At 39.2% G+C, this 16908-nt stretch overlaps 1 protein-coding gene across 1 annotated transcript in view; it reads left to right on the top strand.

The window, feature by feature from the left end:
- Positions 1-16908, top strand: part of MPP7 (MAGUK p55 scaffold protein 7) — a 140307-nt gene that overhangs the window by 28708 nt on the left and 94691 nt on the right. The window contains exon 2 of the mRNA XM_054171197.1: positions 12585-12758. Coding sequence (XP_054027172.1) covers positions 12722-12758 — 37 coding nt within the window. The 5' untranslated portion in view covers positions 12585-12721. The remainder of the gene's footprint in view (positions 1-12584; positions 12759-16908) is intronic.

Genomic DNA, 16908 nt, shown 5'->3' with positions numbered 1-16908 from the left:
CTTGGTGCCATGGTTTAGTTGATTAGATAGTGTTGGATGATAGGTTGGACTTGATCTCAAAGGTCTTTTCCAGCCTGGTCCAGTTCATTCCATTATTTTTTTTAACTCAACCTAGACAATGTAACTTGCACCACAGTGATGACTGGTATAAGGAATGTGTTCTGATGATGCATACTATGAAAACTTGTGCCTTGCCCCCTTTGACTTTTTTATGATCTACTCTTCTTTTGGATAAATACTGCCTTTATAATAAGGAAGCAGACCACACAATCTGTGCAGTGCTTGTCATTTCACTACAGAAGCAGAAGAGTAAGTGCTATATTACTAACTGTTCTGGTTTGAGAAGATTGACAGTATACATCTGCAGCAATAAATCATAAATGTTTGTTTCAATTCTCCATTTTCCTAACAGTCTTCAAAATTCTCAAAATCCAGTGCCTTGTTTCTGTAACTCTAGACAAGAGGTGTTCATGTTACTCAGCTTAAAGATAGGAAAAATACTCCTTCACTGTTAGGACATTCAGTGGGTTTTCATGCTGATTTGGTTTTGTTTATAGATTAGAGAATTTCACTTATTAAACAGTTTGCAGCCAATTATTTCAACTCTGTTTACATAATCTGAAAATGGTCACATTTGTGAGGAGGGGAAATAAAGCTAACCTTAACCCAATTTTAAGGTCTGTATTAGTCATCTATGATTAGAGCACGATATATCTGAAAGTCTCATCTTAGATTCTTACTGTATCTTTGCTCTTTAAGCAAACAGATGCAGACCTGTCTGGAGTGTGAGGGGAGCTGGTTTGTTGCTACCGATGACAAGATGAAAAACACGTTGACTTATTTGAAAAGTGCAGGAGCTCCCTCTTCTGGCCTAGAGAGCTTCAAATCGAAAGTTTATGGGAACGGTCCCAGTAAATGACAATTAAAACTTACCTTATTTTACTACTTAATTGCAAAAATTTGGGTGGGTGTTGTTTTTTGTGTTTTGGGTTTTTTTTAGTATCCTGACAGGCATGGTAAAATCTGGTCCAACCTTCAGATGCCCATTTTAATTCTGCTCCAGGTACAATATCTCTGTTTTCATAGAATGGTCTGGGTTGGAAGGGACCTCCAAAGATCATCTAGTCTAACCCCCTCTGCTTTGTTCCATCATAGACTGCAGATGTCCTCTTTGTCAGTGTGCTGTGCTGTTGCTGGTAGGGTTCTGACAGCAATGGTCAATGTGTGAATTGCAAACCTAGTATCTTTTCTTCATTGAAGCCCTACCTGAGCTTTTTACAACTGTTAGCAGTCATGAGTCTTTGATGGTCACTTGGTACAAAGCTTAGAAAGAAGTGGAGCCTTCTAAGAACATTGAAAGGGCTTTACAGTTGGTGTATATATTGTGACCTCTCTTCTCCCCTCCCATCCATCTAGAATAGTAGGAGAGAAGATGCTTCCTTGAGGTTTGTATTTATTCAACCATTTTTCTTGCACAGCCTCTCCAATGTTGCAAATGCTCTAGTTCTGGAGATATTTAAATTTGGTAGGGCAGCACCCCAGTCTCTCATGTGATGTCATTTCCAAGGTTAGGAACCTGACTGGGAAAAGTGACACTGGGGAGAGGTCTCTCACTGTAGCTGGGTTAAGAAGGAAAAAATAATACTACTAAATAAAACAACCAGTGAAATTCCTGATTCTGGGAATGCAGGATGACAAAATACAAGTATTCAACTGATGTCTGTTAATGTTGTACCTATAAATCATTATTAAAATAGGAACCAAAAGTGCCAGATGAGCACTAGCCACAGTTCAGTTCCTTACGTTACTGTCTTAAGGAACAGACATCAGTAGGTACTTGAATGAATATACCAGTTACTTTGCAGTGACTGTTCATTTCTGTACAATTTTTGTTTCCTCAAGTAGCTGCACTTAGCTGAATTCAACTACCTGCCATCCCTCTGGGTTTTTTGTACTACTTTGTAGTTTAGCTTTCAAATTCAGAGGGAGGATTGAACTGCCTCTGGCTACATCCTCCCAGACGAGTAGAAAGGAGCATATGGTGTGCATAGGAGCAGTCCACATCCCTGTTTTAATTTCTCTTGTGTTAGGGAATCTTCAACTCCACCATCTCAAAGAGGCTTTTTTTTTTTTTTTCATGTAGAATATTTTTGCTTTGCTCATCAGAACTTGTGTGTTCACAGTATTTTGGCTTTTAAAGCATCAGATTTTGTTAAAATGTTCCTCTGTTTGTTGGAGCAGGTACGCTCACTGATGTGTGTAGAGTCACCTTTGTCAGCACCAAATGAGCTGCAAGATGGAGAGAATACAAATAACAGAAAATATCTATGACTAACAGAAAGCATCAAACTGCTTAGCTCTGATTTATAGTCTCAGACAAAATAAAAAGTCATACTTTGTTACTTCGTAGCAAATGCTAAAATGCAGTCAATGCAGTATTGTTCACCTAGCTAAAACTGCAAAATCCAGGAAATACAAACATTAAGTTTCCAACAGCAACATGAACTTGGACTCTTTGCACGTCCTGTGTTTTCCTGGTGTGCATTAAGGCAAAGTCATGTTTTAAGCTGTGAGCTGAACAAGAAAAACACAAAAAATGAATGTAGCTAATGCTGCCAGGTTAATTTCTGTTACCATTTGTGTTTATTGACCTATTTATAATTTTGAAATATTTTCATCATAAAGATTAATTTTTTTTTTTTTTGTGGCCAGATGAAGTGAAATCTGAGAGCCTGTCTTCACTGCAGTGTGAATTTGACATATGATTTATCTCTTGCCTTGAATTTGGCTCTTCGTCATCCATTAGTGTCTCAGATTGAAGATTTAAACCTGAAAATATGACTTGAATTGCAGAGGTTGGCAGTGGTAATGTAACTTGGGCTGTATAGACTGGCAAGATAGAACTTGCAATTAATTCTAATTGATCTATTTTCTACTAATTAAATTTGTACACAACTGAAACATGCAGATGACTGCACTCAAGAGTAAATCAAGCTTTAAAGTGTTGCATTAAAGACAAACTCTTAACTGCATCTCTTTTGAATGTTAATGTATAATTTTGGAAACTACATACATGATTGGTTCCAGAATTTTTAGAGAGTATTCCAGATGTTACTGAGCATTGCTTCAATGTAACTTGGAGCCCAGGAAAGTCTTGCTCTGAGGGTGGTTCTACCCTGGAGACAGTACAGAGCTGCAGGCAGAGAAGTCTCCCCAGCTCACCTGCTCCTATCTGCAACTGTTTGTGTGTGGCATAAACCTAAGGTTTCTTGCCCGTGTGAACTAAGCATATCCATGATCTAGAATAAAAGAGCCTAAAGGAGGTATTTGGAAAGTAGTAAAGCTTGCTGGTAAGGAGTGGATTTGAGAAGGGAATATAGGTTGGGAAAGCAGTAGTGTGAAAAACAGGGTTGTTAGGGTTGTAGCAGGGGTGGGACGGGAGTGGAAATGGAGACAGGACAAAGTTAAAGCTGTAAGGGAAGTATAAATGCAGTGTCAGGAGGTGGGGATGTTGTAAAGAGAAGGGTAAACAAAGTCTGTTAGTGGAGGATGGTATGAACAGTGAGTATCCATCAGTGTTATCCAGGGAGAGGGCAAGATGGATATAGACATGAAGCAAGAAACTGCAAAGTGGAATTGAGACAGCAAGATCTGAGAGCTTCACACCTAGAAAGAGACAACTGGAGAAAATGAAGACTATGGAAATAAAACTGGAAGGGAGCATGTCCTGGCTGATAAATGACACAGTAGGCTCCATGCAATGGTCCTCCCAAAGCTTGCCAAGATGAAGAAAGGGGAGGGGGATTGCTGTGTGGTGGCACTTGGGAATTAGATGGAATCAGAGAATTTGAGTTGAAGAACAGCTATGGGGAGCTTCCAGGGAGGAGCAGAAGACTGTGAGGGTATGGTGTTTGATGCATCAGTAGTACAGAGATTCTGGAATATGTCATTGCCTGACCGTTCAGATTCACCTTTGTTTTCTCCTACAGACTTAGCATCCCAGAGAAATCTGGTGAGCAAATCTTGCAAACTTCTGGAAATAAAACACATGGACTTCCTCTGACTACTTTTCTGTCCATGTGCAGTACTTTGGTTTTACTGTGTATGTGTAAGGAAGTTTTTTTGTTACTTAAGCTCAAGATGCAACTAATAAATTGTCACTTACTAAATCAAAACTTGCTCTAAAATTGAGGTAAAGGCATATGCTTTTCAGATTGCTCATAGTAAACTTTAAAACTTCACATTAAAGCAATCTGAAACTGATTAAAATGAAAATTAATGTAGTGAGGGTGTTTTTATTACTAAAATATATGTAAGAAAGTGGGGGTTATTCTGCTTTTACTGTTGTAAAAAAAGAATACATATTGCTTGTTTATTCATTCATCTCTTCCCTTTATCTACTTCTCCCTCAAACCCCATATTTTTGACAGAAGTGGATTATGGAAGTTATGCTGTGAACAAAGGAGAAACATGCAGAACTTTGATCTCAAAAAGGAACGGGCAGAACTTCCATAATATAGTGTGGAAGTGCTGTAAAATCATAGAATATTACAATGGTTTGGGTTTGGTCTATCTCCCCTGCAGTAAGCAGGGTGTCCTGGTTTTAACTCAGCTGGCAGCTGAGTTGTGGCAGTCTAGTTACAACAGAGGGGTTTTCTCCTTCACCCTTCATCCCCCTCCCGTCTGGGTGGGCAAGGAAGAAAAGAGCTGGGAAAGCTGAAATGTCAGTTGAGATAAGGACAATTTACTACTCTATTGCAGGGATATCAGATTACACAAAAGGAAAACAAAGCAAACAGGAGAAAAGGTACCAGTGGACACAGCAGAGAGAACCTGCCACTGTGTGCAAACCAAAACTGGAACAAAAGGGACAAACTCCAGCCTGGAGACTGGGGAGGAAACACAACAAACCCAGAACAGGAAACTTTACAAACTGTAGAATATATTACAAGTCCCATAAACCCCAGCCAACCCCTTTCCTGTCATACAGTGAGCATAACATCAGCGTGGTGTAGAATATACAATCCAGCTTGCTCTGTTGCTGTGTGCCAGTAGAGTGTGTGTATGTGGGTGGGTGTAACCCCCTTCCCTGTCCCTTGTCCTTCCTAGTGGGACCAGTCAGCTTAAACCAATAGAATTACAAAACTGTTAAAATATGGAGCATATTTCTCAAACTGGAGTTGCAGAGCCCTTTGGTGCAAAGCATGTGTCATTCATAGAATTGTAGAATTGTTTTAGTTGGAAGAGACCTTTAATATCATCAATTCCAACCTTCAACCTAAGACCACCATGGCCCTTAAGCTATGCCCTGAAGTGCCATGTCTACATTTTTCTAGTGTTGCAGCAGGTTTTGCTGAACTTTCTCATTTAAAGAAAATGTTAGTTGCCTTTTTGTCAGTATTTTGGGGGGTGGGGGCAGTAAGGTTTATCTGTTACTGTAGTTACTGAAGTTTTTCAACCAGGCTGTCAAGAAACCATGCCAGAACAAATCTGTTTGTGCAGGTAATTAATGGAGAGGCTGCGGTACCTGCTGACAGGTATTTTCCAAGAAAAGGAATAGTTTGCAGCTAGAGGAAAAGTGTTAAAATTGTGCCCAAACCAGTAATTCAAACCAAAAGAACAACATAGTTTAGGTCACATTTTAATGAATAGCTTTATTAAACTAGTTTATTAAGCTAATATTTTCCCGTCAGACGGTACATTTTATGTGGAGAAAATTGGATCTGTCTAAGGGTATCTGACATCAACTACAGTGATGGTGTTTTAAATTAAACTGTTAGCTTTAAAGGAATGTGTGCGTGCATTTGAAGGCATGTGCTCAATTCCAACACATCTAAAATCTGAGTCTGGACAGTGCTCATGTGGGGATTTTTGTGTTAAAGACGGGGAAGGTGCAGTCTTGCCACCGTTTTAGTATTGCTGCTTTTTGAACAAGTTTTATTTGTAGCACAGTAGTGTTAAGGCAGCAAGGATCTAGCTAATACTTTTAATGTACAGTAGAGTATAATTAATACAGAGAATTATTTTACCTACAATACATTTTATATTGTAATATAGTCTAGATTTTATTTCTGGTTTTGTTCTGCATTAGGTTGAGTCATTGAAAGAATGTACTTCACAGCTCTCTTTAGAGAGGGTTTGGGTAAAGGTGGTGCCTTGTGTTATGGTCCCCATGTCAGTGGAGGAATGTGGCAGAAAACAGTCCAGAACAAGAAAATTTGGCTATCAGTTTCACTGTTGCTATGGGAGTGTCTAGGTAAAGTGTCATTTTCCCAAGTGACACAGGGTTAAGCTCTTCAGGAGGAGGAGGAGGAACCTAGACTGCTGAAGTTGTGAAGGAAACAAATTTTCCTATGCTGTGCTCTTTCTCCCTTCTGCCTGTCTTCTGAGCCCTTTGAAAAAAAATCAATCAAACATAACAGAAGGGAAAATACCTCAATAGATGAGTTTCTGGCATGTTTTTAGAAATCAGTGGTCAGGTAGTAATTTCACTTGTGTATCATTTTTTAGTGATCCAAAGAGGGATGGGTCTTGAAGAGGAAGAGTAAAGGCTCAAACATTTAGTGTAGGCACCACAGCCAGCAAGGCTGCTGGAAGTCAGCCTTGCTTCTTTCTGGTGTTGATCAAACTCTTGTAAGACCTGAACACTCTCAGAAATAACCATCACAGAATAATGGGGATTAATTTCTAATGTCTTAATGTTTATCAACCCATAACTTCTGTACTCTCTTTTTTTTTTTTTTAAACAAGTAGTAGTAGTTGTTGTAGGCTTGATCATTTGGATAATTTTTTTCTCCATCTGTAAAAAATATTCCAGAAAGTAGAAACCAGAGAGATCTCTTTTCTTTTTTCACATTGAGGCTTCACAGTTGAATTTGAGCTGGAGAAGTACAAGGCACTCTACAAGATAAAGAGTTCAGAAAGATGTTTTTTCCAAACATTGGAAAATTTCCCCACAAATATATCAACTAAAAGTCAAGCAGTAACCCATTCTCAGTGGATGCTTGGGAATGTCTAAATTCTTATTGCCTTTTAGCAAAGTGAGGTTGTTTCTAACATCCTCGTGGTACAAACTAAAAATATCTGTAAGCTACACAAAAGGGACACCACTGAACATTACATGGGAAAATATTATGCAGAAGCCTTAAATTCTTCTGATATGATGGCAAGACCAGGAGAAAGTTAGTGGGAACAGCAGTTGTGCTCTTCAGGTTGGGACAGTCCTGTTCTCTATGTTGGGGTATGAGTTAATAACATCCGTTAATTGCCACAGATTCTTGTTTTATTGAAATTACACCCAGGGGTTCTTGCCACTCTTAGTTTCCATTATGCTCACAACTGAGAGAGCTGGAGGTAGCTTCTGCAGTGCCTTTGCACTCCTATTGCCTTTGTCTGCCATGTCTCCTATGCAGCAATTCCAGTTCAAGATTTTTTGTAGGTTCCTGGTGGCAAGATGCATGCACCACCTGTAAGGGTGGCTGAACAGCTTTGGAAGCCTGTCAGGAGCTGCAAGCAGGTTCCAGTAGCCTGTCAGAGACCCTGTGATTGAAGAGGTGGAAACTTCCTCAGAAGAGTTTAAGGATCCAATAGATGTCATTACATTACAACTTCCAAAAGAGTAGACCACCATTTTCAATTCAGATTTTGTCTACCAAACCCAGATTTACTTCTCCCAGTCTAGAAAACCTCTTTTGTCAATTTCCTGTGTGGAGCAGATTTTGGGAACTTGAACACATGTCTGTAGTCATTTCAATTATTTGAGGCCACATGATGAATACAAGACTGAATGGCTGTCAAATTTCCTGTCTCCACATGAAATCTCTATCTGGTAGTTCAAATACCATTTGCAGGCATGCTGGTTTAGTTCTGGAAATAAAAGTTACAGTCTTCATAACTGTAGCATCCTTTAGCAAAACAGGTTGAGTGTTTCTTGCATCAAACAAGATGGTTTTGTTTCCCTCACCCAGTTTTGAACATTGCTAGGTTCATCCATTTTATGTTTTAACCTGTTTTAGATCAGTCAAAAGTCTTCAACCCCAACAATTTATATGCATTAAAGTGCCAAAAATATTAAGTAACTTTCAGACATAAATATAATGCAGTTTATTGAGGATTGGATGAGGAGTCAAAGGCAGGACCACGACTTCATGAGTGCAGTCTGCAGATGCATGATGCCTGCTGTAAAGACAAGTTCAAATTGGTTTTCCTCCATCATATTTTGTAGAAAAATGAACTTGACTAAAAAAAAAATCATAAATGTATGCCTGATTAAGAGAGTCACTTCCATTCAAAAGTGGTGGAGGACGCTATAACGAAGCTACTCAAACAGTGTGGAAAGGCTGCTCATCTTGGCTCTCCTGAGCTGCCTCCAAGCATCATGTTTTACCTGACTGCCCTCATTACTAGTCCTTCTGTGAGGAGACGTGATAAGGAACAAGGTTTATCCCCTTCTGCCTTGATAAGGGGCCTCTCTCATTTGTAGGATGTGCAGAAAAAATGGCTCCTTTGGAGAATGGCAGTTCTAGGATTTTTCCAGTTTTGGACATTGTTCTCATGAGACTTCTGCCCTGCTCCTGGTTCTTTGTAACTGGGGGATTGGGCACTCTGATAAGTTATGTCACCTGAATGAACATGGCAGTGAAGCTAACTGGAACTGTCTGGTGAATGTGGCTATGTAGTAGCACAAGGTAGGGAAATGTTTTTGGTCCTTCTACAGACCACCAGCATTTTGTTTTTTGTTACTGTACTATTCAACCAAAAAGCCCCAGAAACAGAAACTTCTGTCATTAGGCAAGTAAACATGTGAGCCACTAGTGTGCCCAGCAGCCTGCCCTACATCAGGTACAGTGTGTCCAGCAGAACCAGGGAAATGATCGTGCCCCTGTACTTGGTGCTGGAGAGATCATGACTACTGCATTCTTTGGGGCCCTCACTCTAAGAAGGGCATTGAGGTGCTGGAGCAGGTCCAGAGAATGGCAAAGAAGCTGGTGAAGGGGGTGGAGAACAGGTTGGGTGAGGAGCAGCTGAGGGAGCAGTTGTTTTAGTCTAGAGAACAGAACACTGAGGAGACCTCACTCTACACCACCTTGAAAGGGGGTTGAAGCCAGGTGGGGGTTAATTTATTATCCCAAGTAACAAGCAATAGAATGAAAGGAAACAACCTCACGTTGCACCAGGGGTGGTTTAGGTTGGATATTAGAAAAAGCTTCTCTGCAAGGGTTCTCAACCACTGGAACTGGCTGTCCAGAGAGGCGGTTGAATTCCCATCCCTGCAGGTGTTTCAAAGCTGCAGCGTTGTGGTGCTGAGGGACATGGGTTACACCAGACTTCGTAGTTAGAGGATGATTGGACTCGATGATATTAAAGGTCTCTTCCAGCTGAAACGATTCTATGGTTCAGTAAATGCAGGCAGAAGCAATTAAAACGATGTGTTCCGTTCCGTTTCTGTATGTACATAATCAGAAGCAGAAGTCACGAATGCGGCTTGGTATCTCTCGCGGAGTTACTCTCTCGCCACGTCAGAGAAGCCGGGAAGCGACCGTGGGATACCGATCTCACCCCGGGAGCTGAGGCCCGGCGGGCTCGGCCTGTCCCGTCCCGGCCAGTCCAGGGGTGCCCGCGGCCGCTAGGTGTCAGGCGCCGCCCGCCTGCTGCCGCCGTGCGCAGCTGGCGGTGCCAGCAACACCCGATCCGGTGCGAGGTGCAGAGGCGAGGCACGGCTGGAATCGTGAAACCTCAGAAAATAAGCCCTTTTTAAAGGCGGGCTGTAACAGTCCTGCTGGGTGTTGTAAATGCCTCAGGTGCACTTGATACTGCTGTTACGTTCCTGGCGTTGGCTTCTGATTTTTATGGAAAGATGGATTGAAGTTCAATTTCAGAATATTCGGTAATCCCTCTCAGGACATACTGCAACAGCTGGTATTGCTGTGCTGCGGCAAATCGATTCCATACAGCAGTCAGCACTGCCTATGGCTGGGCTCTGGCAAAAACTTCCACAGCATTTTCAATACAGCCAGCCAAAGAAAATAACATCATCACTGCAAAAAATGTAGCTTAATTTGCAAGTTGAGGGGGGAAACAAATAAATAAATAAATAAATCCCCGTTCCATTCCAGCAAAATATTATGTATTTTACTGGTAAGAATTTCAGCAGGTCATTTATTTTTCATTAATATGTGTTTAGGATCTGGGGGGAATAGCTTCATGCAGTATATAAAGTTTCTTAAATAATAAGGTGCTTGAATTTTTTTCTATTTTTTTTTTATTGAATGATTTACCATGAAATAACGTAAAATAAAGAGACGTTGAGTTTAAATATGTGACATGTATGTGGATCAACAAGACTTTGCACGTTTCACAGTCAGCTTTCCTAAAGGAGTCTGAGTTTTTGATCAATAATACGACCATATAACGAGAATGCCTTGCAGATGTATTTTTTTTTTATTTTAACAGAGGAAAGTGTGGTAAGCTGCACATAAATCAAAGATGTCCTATTAATAGTAAATAATTTTGTTTAAACTAGTTTCTTACTCATGTGAAAACTAAAAATGCCTCCGTCCTTTGCATGTCCGTAGGGGTGTGCTCACACTGCGACTGAGGGAGCTTAAGACGTCACTTCTTCTTTATGCCACTTGTGTGTGTTTAAAAGTATACAAGCAGAATTAATGCAAAGAGAATATGTTCCCTCTTAATTGGCACAGCCTGACCTTGCTGCGATGCATTTTTTCTTTCTTTTCTCCTTTTAAACTCCACTCTGAGTAGCTTTGCAGATAGATGTTTCACAACTTTGTCGTCGTAAGGTGAGCTTTCATTCTGAAATCAACATTTCCTTATCTCTGCTTTAAATTTTAAGTTAATTGGCTTCAGACTGTTTTGATGAACCTAAAATTCTTTTGGAAGCTGGCACGTTTCTCGTGAAAACTTACTACTTTTTCTTCATCACAAACTTCTATAACTAAGAAAACCCCTCCAAACCCTAAACCAATCTGAGCAGGTTTTAAAGTTTTGTTCATTCTTTTTCATCATAGAAGCTATCCAGGGCTGTAACTTCTGCTGTATTTGTTTTCTTAAAAACAAACAAACCAACCAGACTGACTGGAGATCGAGAGCTCACATGCAAAATCTTTCTTCGGGTAAATGCATACGGGAGGGGAAAAAAAACACCTGAAAAAGTTGCTAGGCTATTTAAGCTATAGGTTTGTTTACGCCTAGGGACAAGTTAACTAACTTATGTCTACAAATTGGTTTAAAACTTACTAAATCTCGTAGATGGCCCTTCATATGCTGTAGTATGTCTAGCAATGTGGGGAATTTTTTTTGCTAAACAAGTTTTGAGCAGCATTCAGTGTTTACAGCACCTGTATGTTAGTCTTCCACAAGACTATTGCCAAATGCAAATGTGTCCAAAATATGCATTTTCAAAGCCAGGATGACTTGAAAAGTCATTCTGATTAATATGAATGTCTTTAAAAAACAACAACCAAACCAAAACCACCCAAACCAATAAAAAGGAAAGCAGTAACAGCAGAAGCAAAATCCACTTGTATTTGTTTGTTTATGCTAAGTCAGAACTGTGCTTTCCTTCTATATGAACCTTTTGTTTACTGAAATCTGAAGAAAACCTTTGTTTTCTGTTAGCTTCTCTTTGCCCTCTCCCTTCCTTCTCTCTGCAAACACATCAGTCTCTGCCCTGCTATTCGTAAACGTTTCCAGTCTTAACTCTGCATTTCTTTTCACAAGTTTCTATTCCAGTTTCACATTTTACCATACTTGAATTTAAATACCTTCGCTTATGTTTGCAAGTGGGTGCTTACATTTGCTCCTTATTTTTGTTACATTTGCTCTGAACTTTCTTCAAGATACTTAAAACGAATAGCTAAAATTTAATACCAATAAGCCTGTGCAGTTATTAAAATATATGTCTTAAAAAACACTGTCTTTATAGTAATGAATTACAGAAAAATTCCTCACGTGCTGTGCATGATAATGGCTTCATCAACTCCACAAATCAAATTGCGATTTACCTTAGCGAAGTGTTAGCCCTAGTCTTGCTTTTTACAACGCCAGTTAAAATGTAGATGATATTTCCAGATGACAAATAAAAAAAATGCATGTCAGATCTTAAATGAGCTGAAAACAATTGAAAGGAGGTCAAGTAGAAACACTGAAAAAAAGCCCCCAAACAACCAAAAAAACTATGCTAGTAAGCAATGGGTTTGTTTCTGGGATAAGCAGTTGCAAAATTTGAGTGACTTAAATTATTCACTGTTTTAATGAAATAACCCTAGATGTTATTTCCAGAATACCTGACACACTAGAGTTAAAGACTGTAATTCACATGAGAGAAATGTGTTAAATTATTTTTACAGCAGAATGGGATTATAGACTAGACTGAAGAAAACAAAAGTTGTTTCACCTGGGGAGAAAAAAAAATCCTTAATAGTCATAAATGAATGCACGGCACTTTGTTTTGAGAGCCTGAAATCAAAAGCTTATTTTGTGATAATGACTGGATTTGGCTAGCTGCAGTAATTTGCAGTTTAACAGTGTTCTTAATTGTAAAATTCTGTTTCTGTTCTTTCTAGGAGAAGCTGGGAAATAGCATTAATCTTCGTAGACAACTTGGCCGTGAGCAGTTAAACTGAAATTAACTTCTGCCTTCTGCCTTCTGGCTGCAGAGAGCTGGTCTGACGTTCCTGCCTGATACTCTGCAGACTAAATCATGCCAGCGTTATCAGCTGGATCTGGAAGTGACACAGGTATGCAAGCCAAGGAGGACCACATGTTTCCTCCAGATCTTATTTGTTAAGTCTACGGTCTCCATTTCAAAAATCATCAAATAAGATAGTTAGTGAGGTTTCAGCAGATGCTTGATTTCAGAATTTGAAGAACCTTTTCTCCCTGGAGTTAATTTAGATACATGAAACACCAAAGGTAAAATTAAATTTTTTTAATTGCCACCACCTCCTTGTTTGTTGGAGGCTAGGGCTGGAGGGGAGGAACAACTCCAAACAGATACTATAAATGGATCTGAGGAATTTGGATTCACCTCCGAGCATGGTTCCTACGATGTTAACTTGAAAAAGGAGAAGGAAAAAAAGAAAGATGATATCATACATGCCTTAATATTTGCAACAGTCTAGACTATCCCCTCAGTGAGTTAGTTATCAGTGCAGTTATTTCTGAACACAGACTATTTAGTTTTGACACTTCTTTAACAAATTAGGAGAAGAAAAATACTGTCTCAAGTTCTCTTCCTTCCCTTGCCTTCCACATCAGAGTCCAGTTCCCATCGCTGACTGCAGGCAGTGGGAATGCAGACAGGGAGCTTTCCATAGTTTCACTGTTCTTGTTGGATATACCCTAAAACTGCAAAGGTTAAAATCTCATCTTGCTGCTATCTGTACGAGCTCTAGCTGACAATATTTTTGTTCCTGTTTTATTCACAACAAAAGAATAAAAAAAATAGCTATAGAAGGAATTGTATTTGATTCTTGTTTAAAAAAAAATTTAGTTTTTATTTTATTTTATTATTTTTCCTCCACCTTCAGTCCATGTAAAATTTCTCCTTGACAAAATTATTTAATTACCAGAGTTTTGGGGGTATATTTATGTATATATTTATTACCATAGGGAGGGAGGTTTGTGCTTGGATTTATTTGCGCCCCTCCCCCCCCCCCCTTTTTTTTTTCCTTCTTAATTTAAAAAATATTTTTATCTTCCTATTCCTGTGTTTAAGGGATTTGACCATCATGTTGCCAATGCCAATACCTCCACAGATCCATTCTTTTCTCCCCCTTTCACCATGGAAGTAAGCGCAGTTGAAGCTGATAGTCCGCTCTGGGTCTTTGCTGTCTTTATCATGTAACCTTTTATGTCCTTCCTAATATACTTTTTTATATACATATATATATATATATTTATAAATAAATAAAAATAATTGCTTGGTCAAATGCTTTCAGACATTTCAGAAGTCTCAAGAACACATTGAGATGAAGAGCAGGAGAATGTGTGAAGCCGGGTGCCTGATGCTGACAGTTTTGCTTTTTGTATCGTTTAAAGACTGCTAATGTGCCCCAAAGTAATAGTCCTGGATAGGCTTTCTGGATAAAGAAAGAAAAGTTCTCCAAAAACTGGAGGGAGGGGAGAAGCCAATTTGAAAATTGTGTGTTTAACATGTTTTTAGTCTGCTTTTTAATGCATCTGATGATCTAAATACACCTTTAATGATTATGGTGTGTGATACAGCTCAGCTCTCTCTCTCTCTCTCCATTCTCCCGGGAATTGTCTAGTATCTTGCTGTGGAATGATACTGCTTGTTAAATATGATTTATTTTCTGCTGCAAGTGGTAAATTGTTTCTCTAAATAAAACATTGCACTTGGAGGGAAAAGAGAATTACTTACTTTCTTCCTATTCCTTTATGGTATTTCCGGATGGGGATGGTAGATATTCATGTGGTTTTGAATGATTACATCAAACTGTGCCTTTTGTCCTGTTTTTAATACAGGTGTTTTCTAATCAGAGCACTGGGTTTTCTGCAATTACTCCCACTCTTTAATTAGAAAAGAAAGAAACTCAAAAAATTTGTAATTTTCTTACCCCTGATCCTCCCCAGACCATTATTTCTCTCATCCTGCATGCAGAAACTGTTGTGATGTGTAATGAATTGAAACTCCTTGGGTGGACCCTGGGTTGTTATGGAATTAGCAAGTCACTTAGTGGGGAACCTAAAAAATGCACCTTTAGGGTAGGGATGCAACTTGCTTTAGCCTGTCTGCCAAGACTGATTAAGGCATTCAAACAAAACCCTAGCCTAGCTGATTTTTGTCTATTACATCCTGGTGAAGTAAAAGTAAACCTGCATTTTAAAATAAGGGAAAGAATTCATTGAGGGCTATTAAATAGAAATGTATCATCTGTGAGTACTGGAAAGTTGCCAAGCCATGGACTACTGGAAATTTGGACACCAGTATGGAAGCATTGATGACTTTTTTTTTTTTCTTATTCTTTTTTTTACTATCAATAGTCTTAGACATTAAACCACTGTCAAAAATGTGTTTCTGGTAGGCCACGGCAGACTAATTTCTGACCTACTTATATTAATTGGACATTGCTTTTCCTTTCTCAACAGACTTTGTTAAGGATGTCACCATGTCCCTGGAGCTGTTTCTTTCATATATTTCTGTAGGCTTTTATTATTCCATATTTTAACTTGTATTTTCTTCCCAACACCCCCACCCCCACCCCATGCCTCTTCAATCTGTTTTCAGACACATATGCCAGGGTCTAAATTACGATAAATCAAAAGCATGGCTACAATATTTGCAGTGTTTTGTTTAGAAGCATGTATTTTAATTAATTTAGATGAATCAAGTGAATTTAAAGTCAATTTTGTACCATACCAGTCTGATCTGGCTTCTTTAAGGCAGAGGAGAAGGGCTTAAAGTGCGCACTTGCTTCATTCTGTTCCACTCTCCATTAGCCGTACAGAATCCCTAATTTAACAACAGCAGCAACAATAGTAACAACATTAATAAAATTACTTGTTATATATAATGTGTACATAAACTTGCTCCTCCTTTAAGTTTTATAGTCCTGTCACTGTCAGGTCAAAGTTATTTTAAAGCAACCCTCTTAAATGGAAGGTTGAGCTCCTTCCTGAGGCTGCATCTGAAGCTTAAATGCTTTCCGATTCAAAAGTCTGCTTGGACTCTATGTGCAAGCCCATCAAATGGAGGTTGAATACAACACTTCTGCAGGTAAAGCAAGTCTGTGAGATCTGACATTGACTTACCTGGTTTGTTTAGGAAGATTTAGGTTTGCAATCCTGGCTCCACAGTAGTTAATGGCAGCTTCGTTGCTGACTTTGGTGGAGCCTAGATGACATCATTGTACTTTTAAAGTGTTGTTTCAGTGTGAAAAATATCATAAAATTGTGACAGATTTCTTTCCTCTCAAGCCTGTACCGGGCTTGCTCGGCTGACAAGTTTAGAAGTGCTTCTCTGTTTGTCCTCAAAAACTAGCAGATGAATGTGCAAAGCAGACTTTGTTTTTGATTCATGTATTGTCAGTGGGAAAATCACATTTGTGGGCTGTGTTTGGCCACCAAGTAAAAGCTGTGTGAGATTGCTTAAATATAATGAAAGTCAGAAGCGGTTCTTGAATTTGAATATTATAAATTATAGAAAGGAAAAATGTGCAGAGCTTTTATTAGTTTCTTCTTGAGTACATATAGGAGTTAATGCTGTGCCAGATAATGAAGGTTTTTTTTTTTGTTGTTATTACAAGCCTGTAAAACTGAACACATGTTAGTTTTTTTAATTAAAAGAAACAGAAAAAAAACCACCACCACCAAAAACCCAAAACACCAAAAAACCCAACACATTTGTTGCTAACCAGATTGTAAATTCACATGGCCTCTAAAATATTCCAGATTTTGATGTTTTCTCCTCTACTTTTAGTCCTGCACTTTTAGTAGTGTGTTCTGTGATGCTTTAAGTATTATCTGCACCTCTGAAGCTGCACACTGCTGATGTGGATGTGCTGAATGCTGGTAGAAAAATGTTGCTAGCATTTGAAGTGGCTATGGTAGCTCCATAGTCCATATGGGTTACCCATTGGTGACATGAGACCGCCACAAGCAGTGTGAAGTTCAGAGATGATTTTGCGATCATCTCAATACCAAAAGAAGTTATCCTTGCCTTTACTGTTTTTGTAGAGATGCCTTCTCTTTATTTATTCATAGAATAGTTTGGGTTGGAAGTGACCTTAAAGACCATTCAGTTCCAGCCCCCTTCCACTAGATCAGGCTGCTCAAGGCCTCATCCAACCTGGCCTTGAATGCATCCAGAAAGGGGGGGCATCCACAGTGCTCCTGGGGAACTTGTTCCAGTGTCTCACCACCCTC

This window comes from Dryobates pubescens, chromosome 21, assembly GCF_014839835.1.
Source record: "Dryobates pubescens isolate bDryPub1 chromosome 21, bDryPub1.pri, whole genome shotgun sequence".
Classification (NCBI taxonomy): domain Eukaryota; kingdom Metazoa; phylum Chordata; class Aves; order Piciformes; family Picidae; genus Dryobates; species Dryobates pubescens.
Note: the sequence above shows the minus strand (reverse complement) of the source record. Positions and strands in the feature narration are given on the sequence as shown.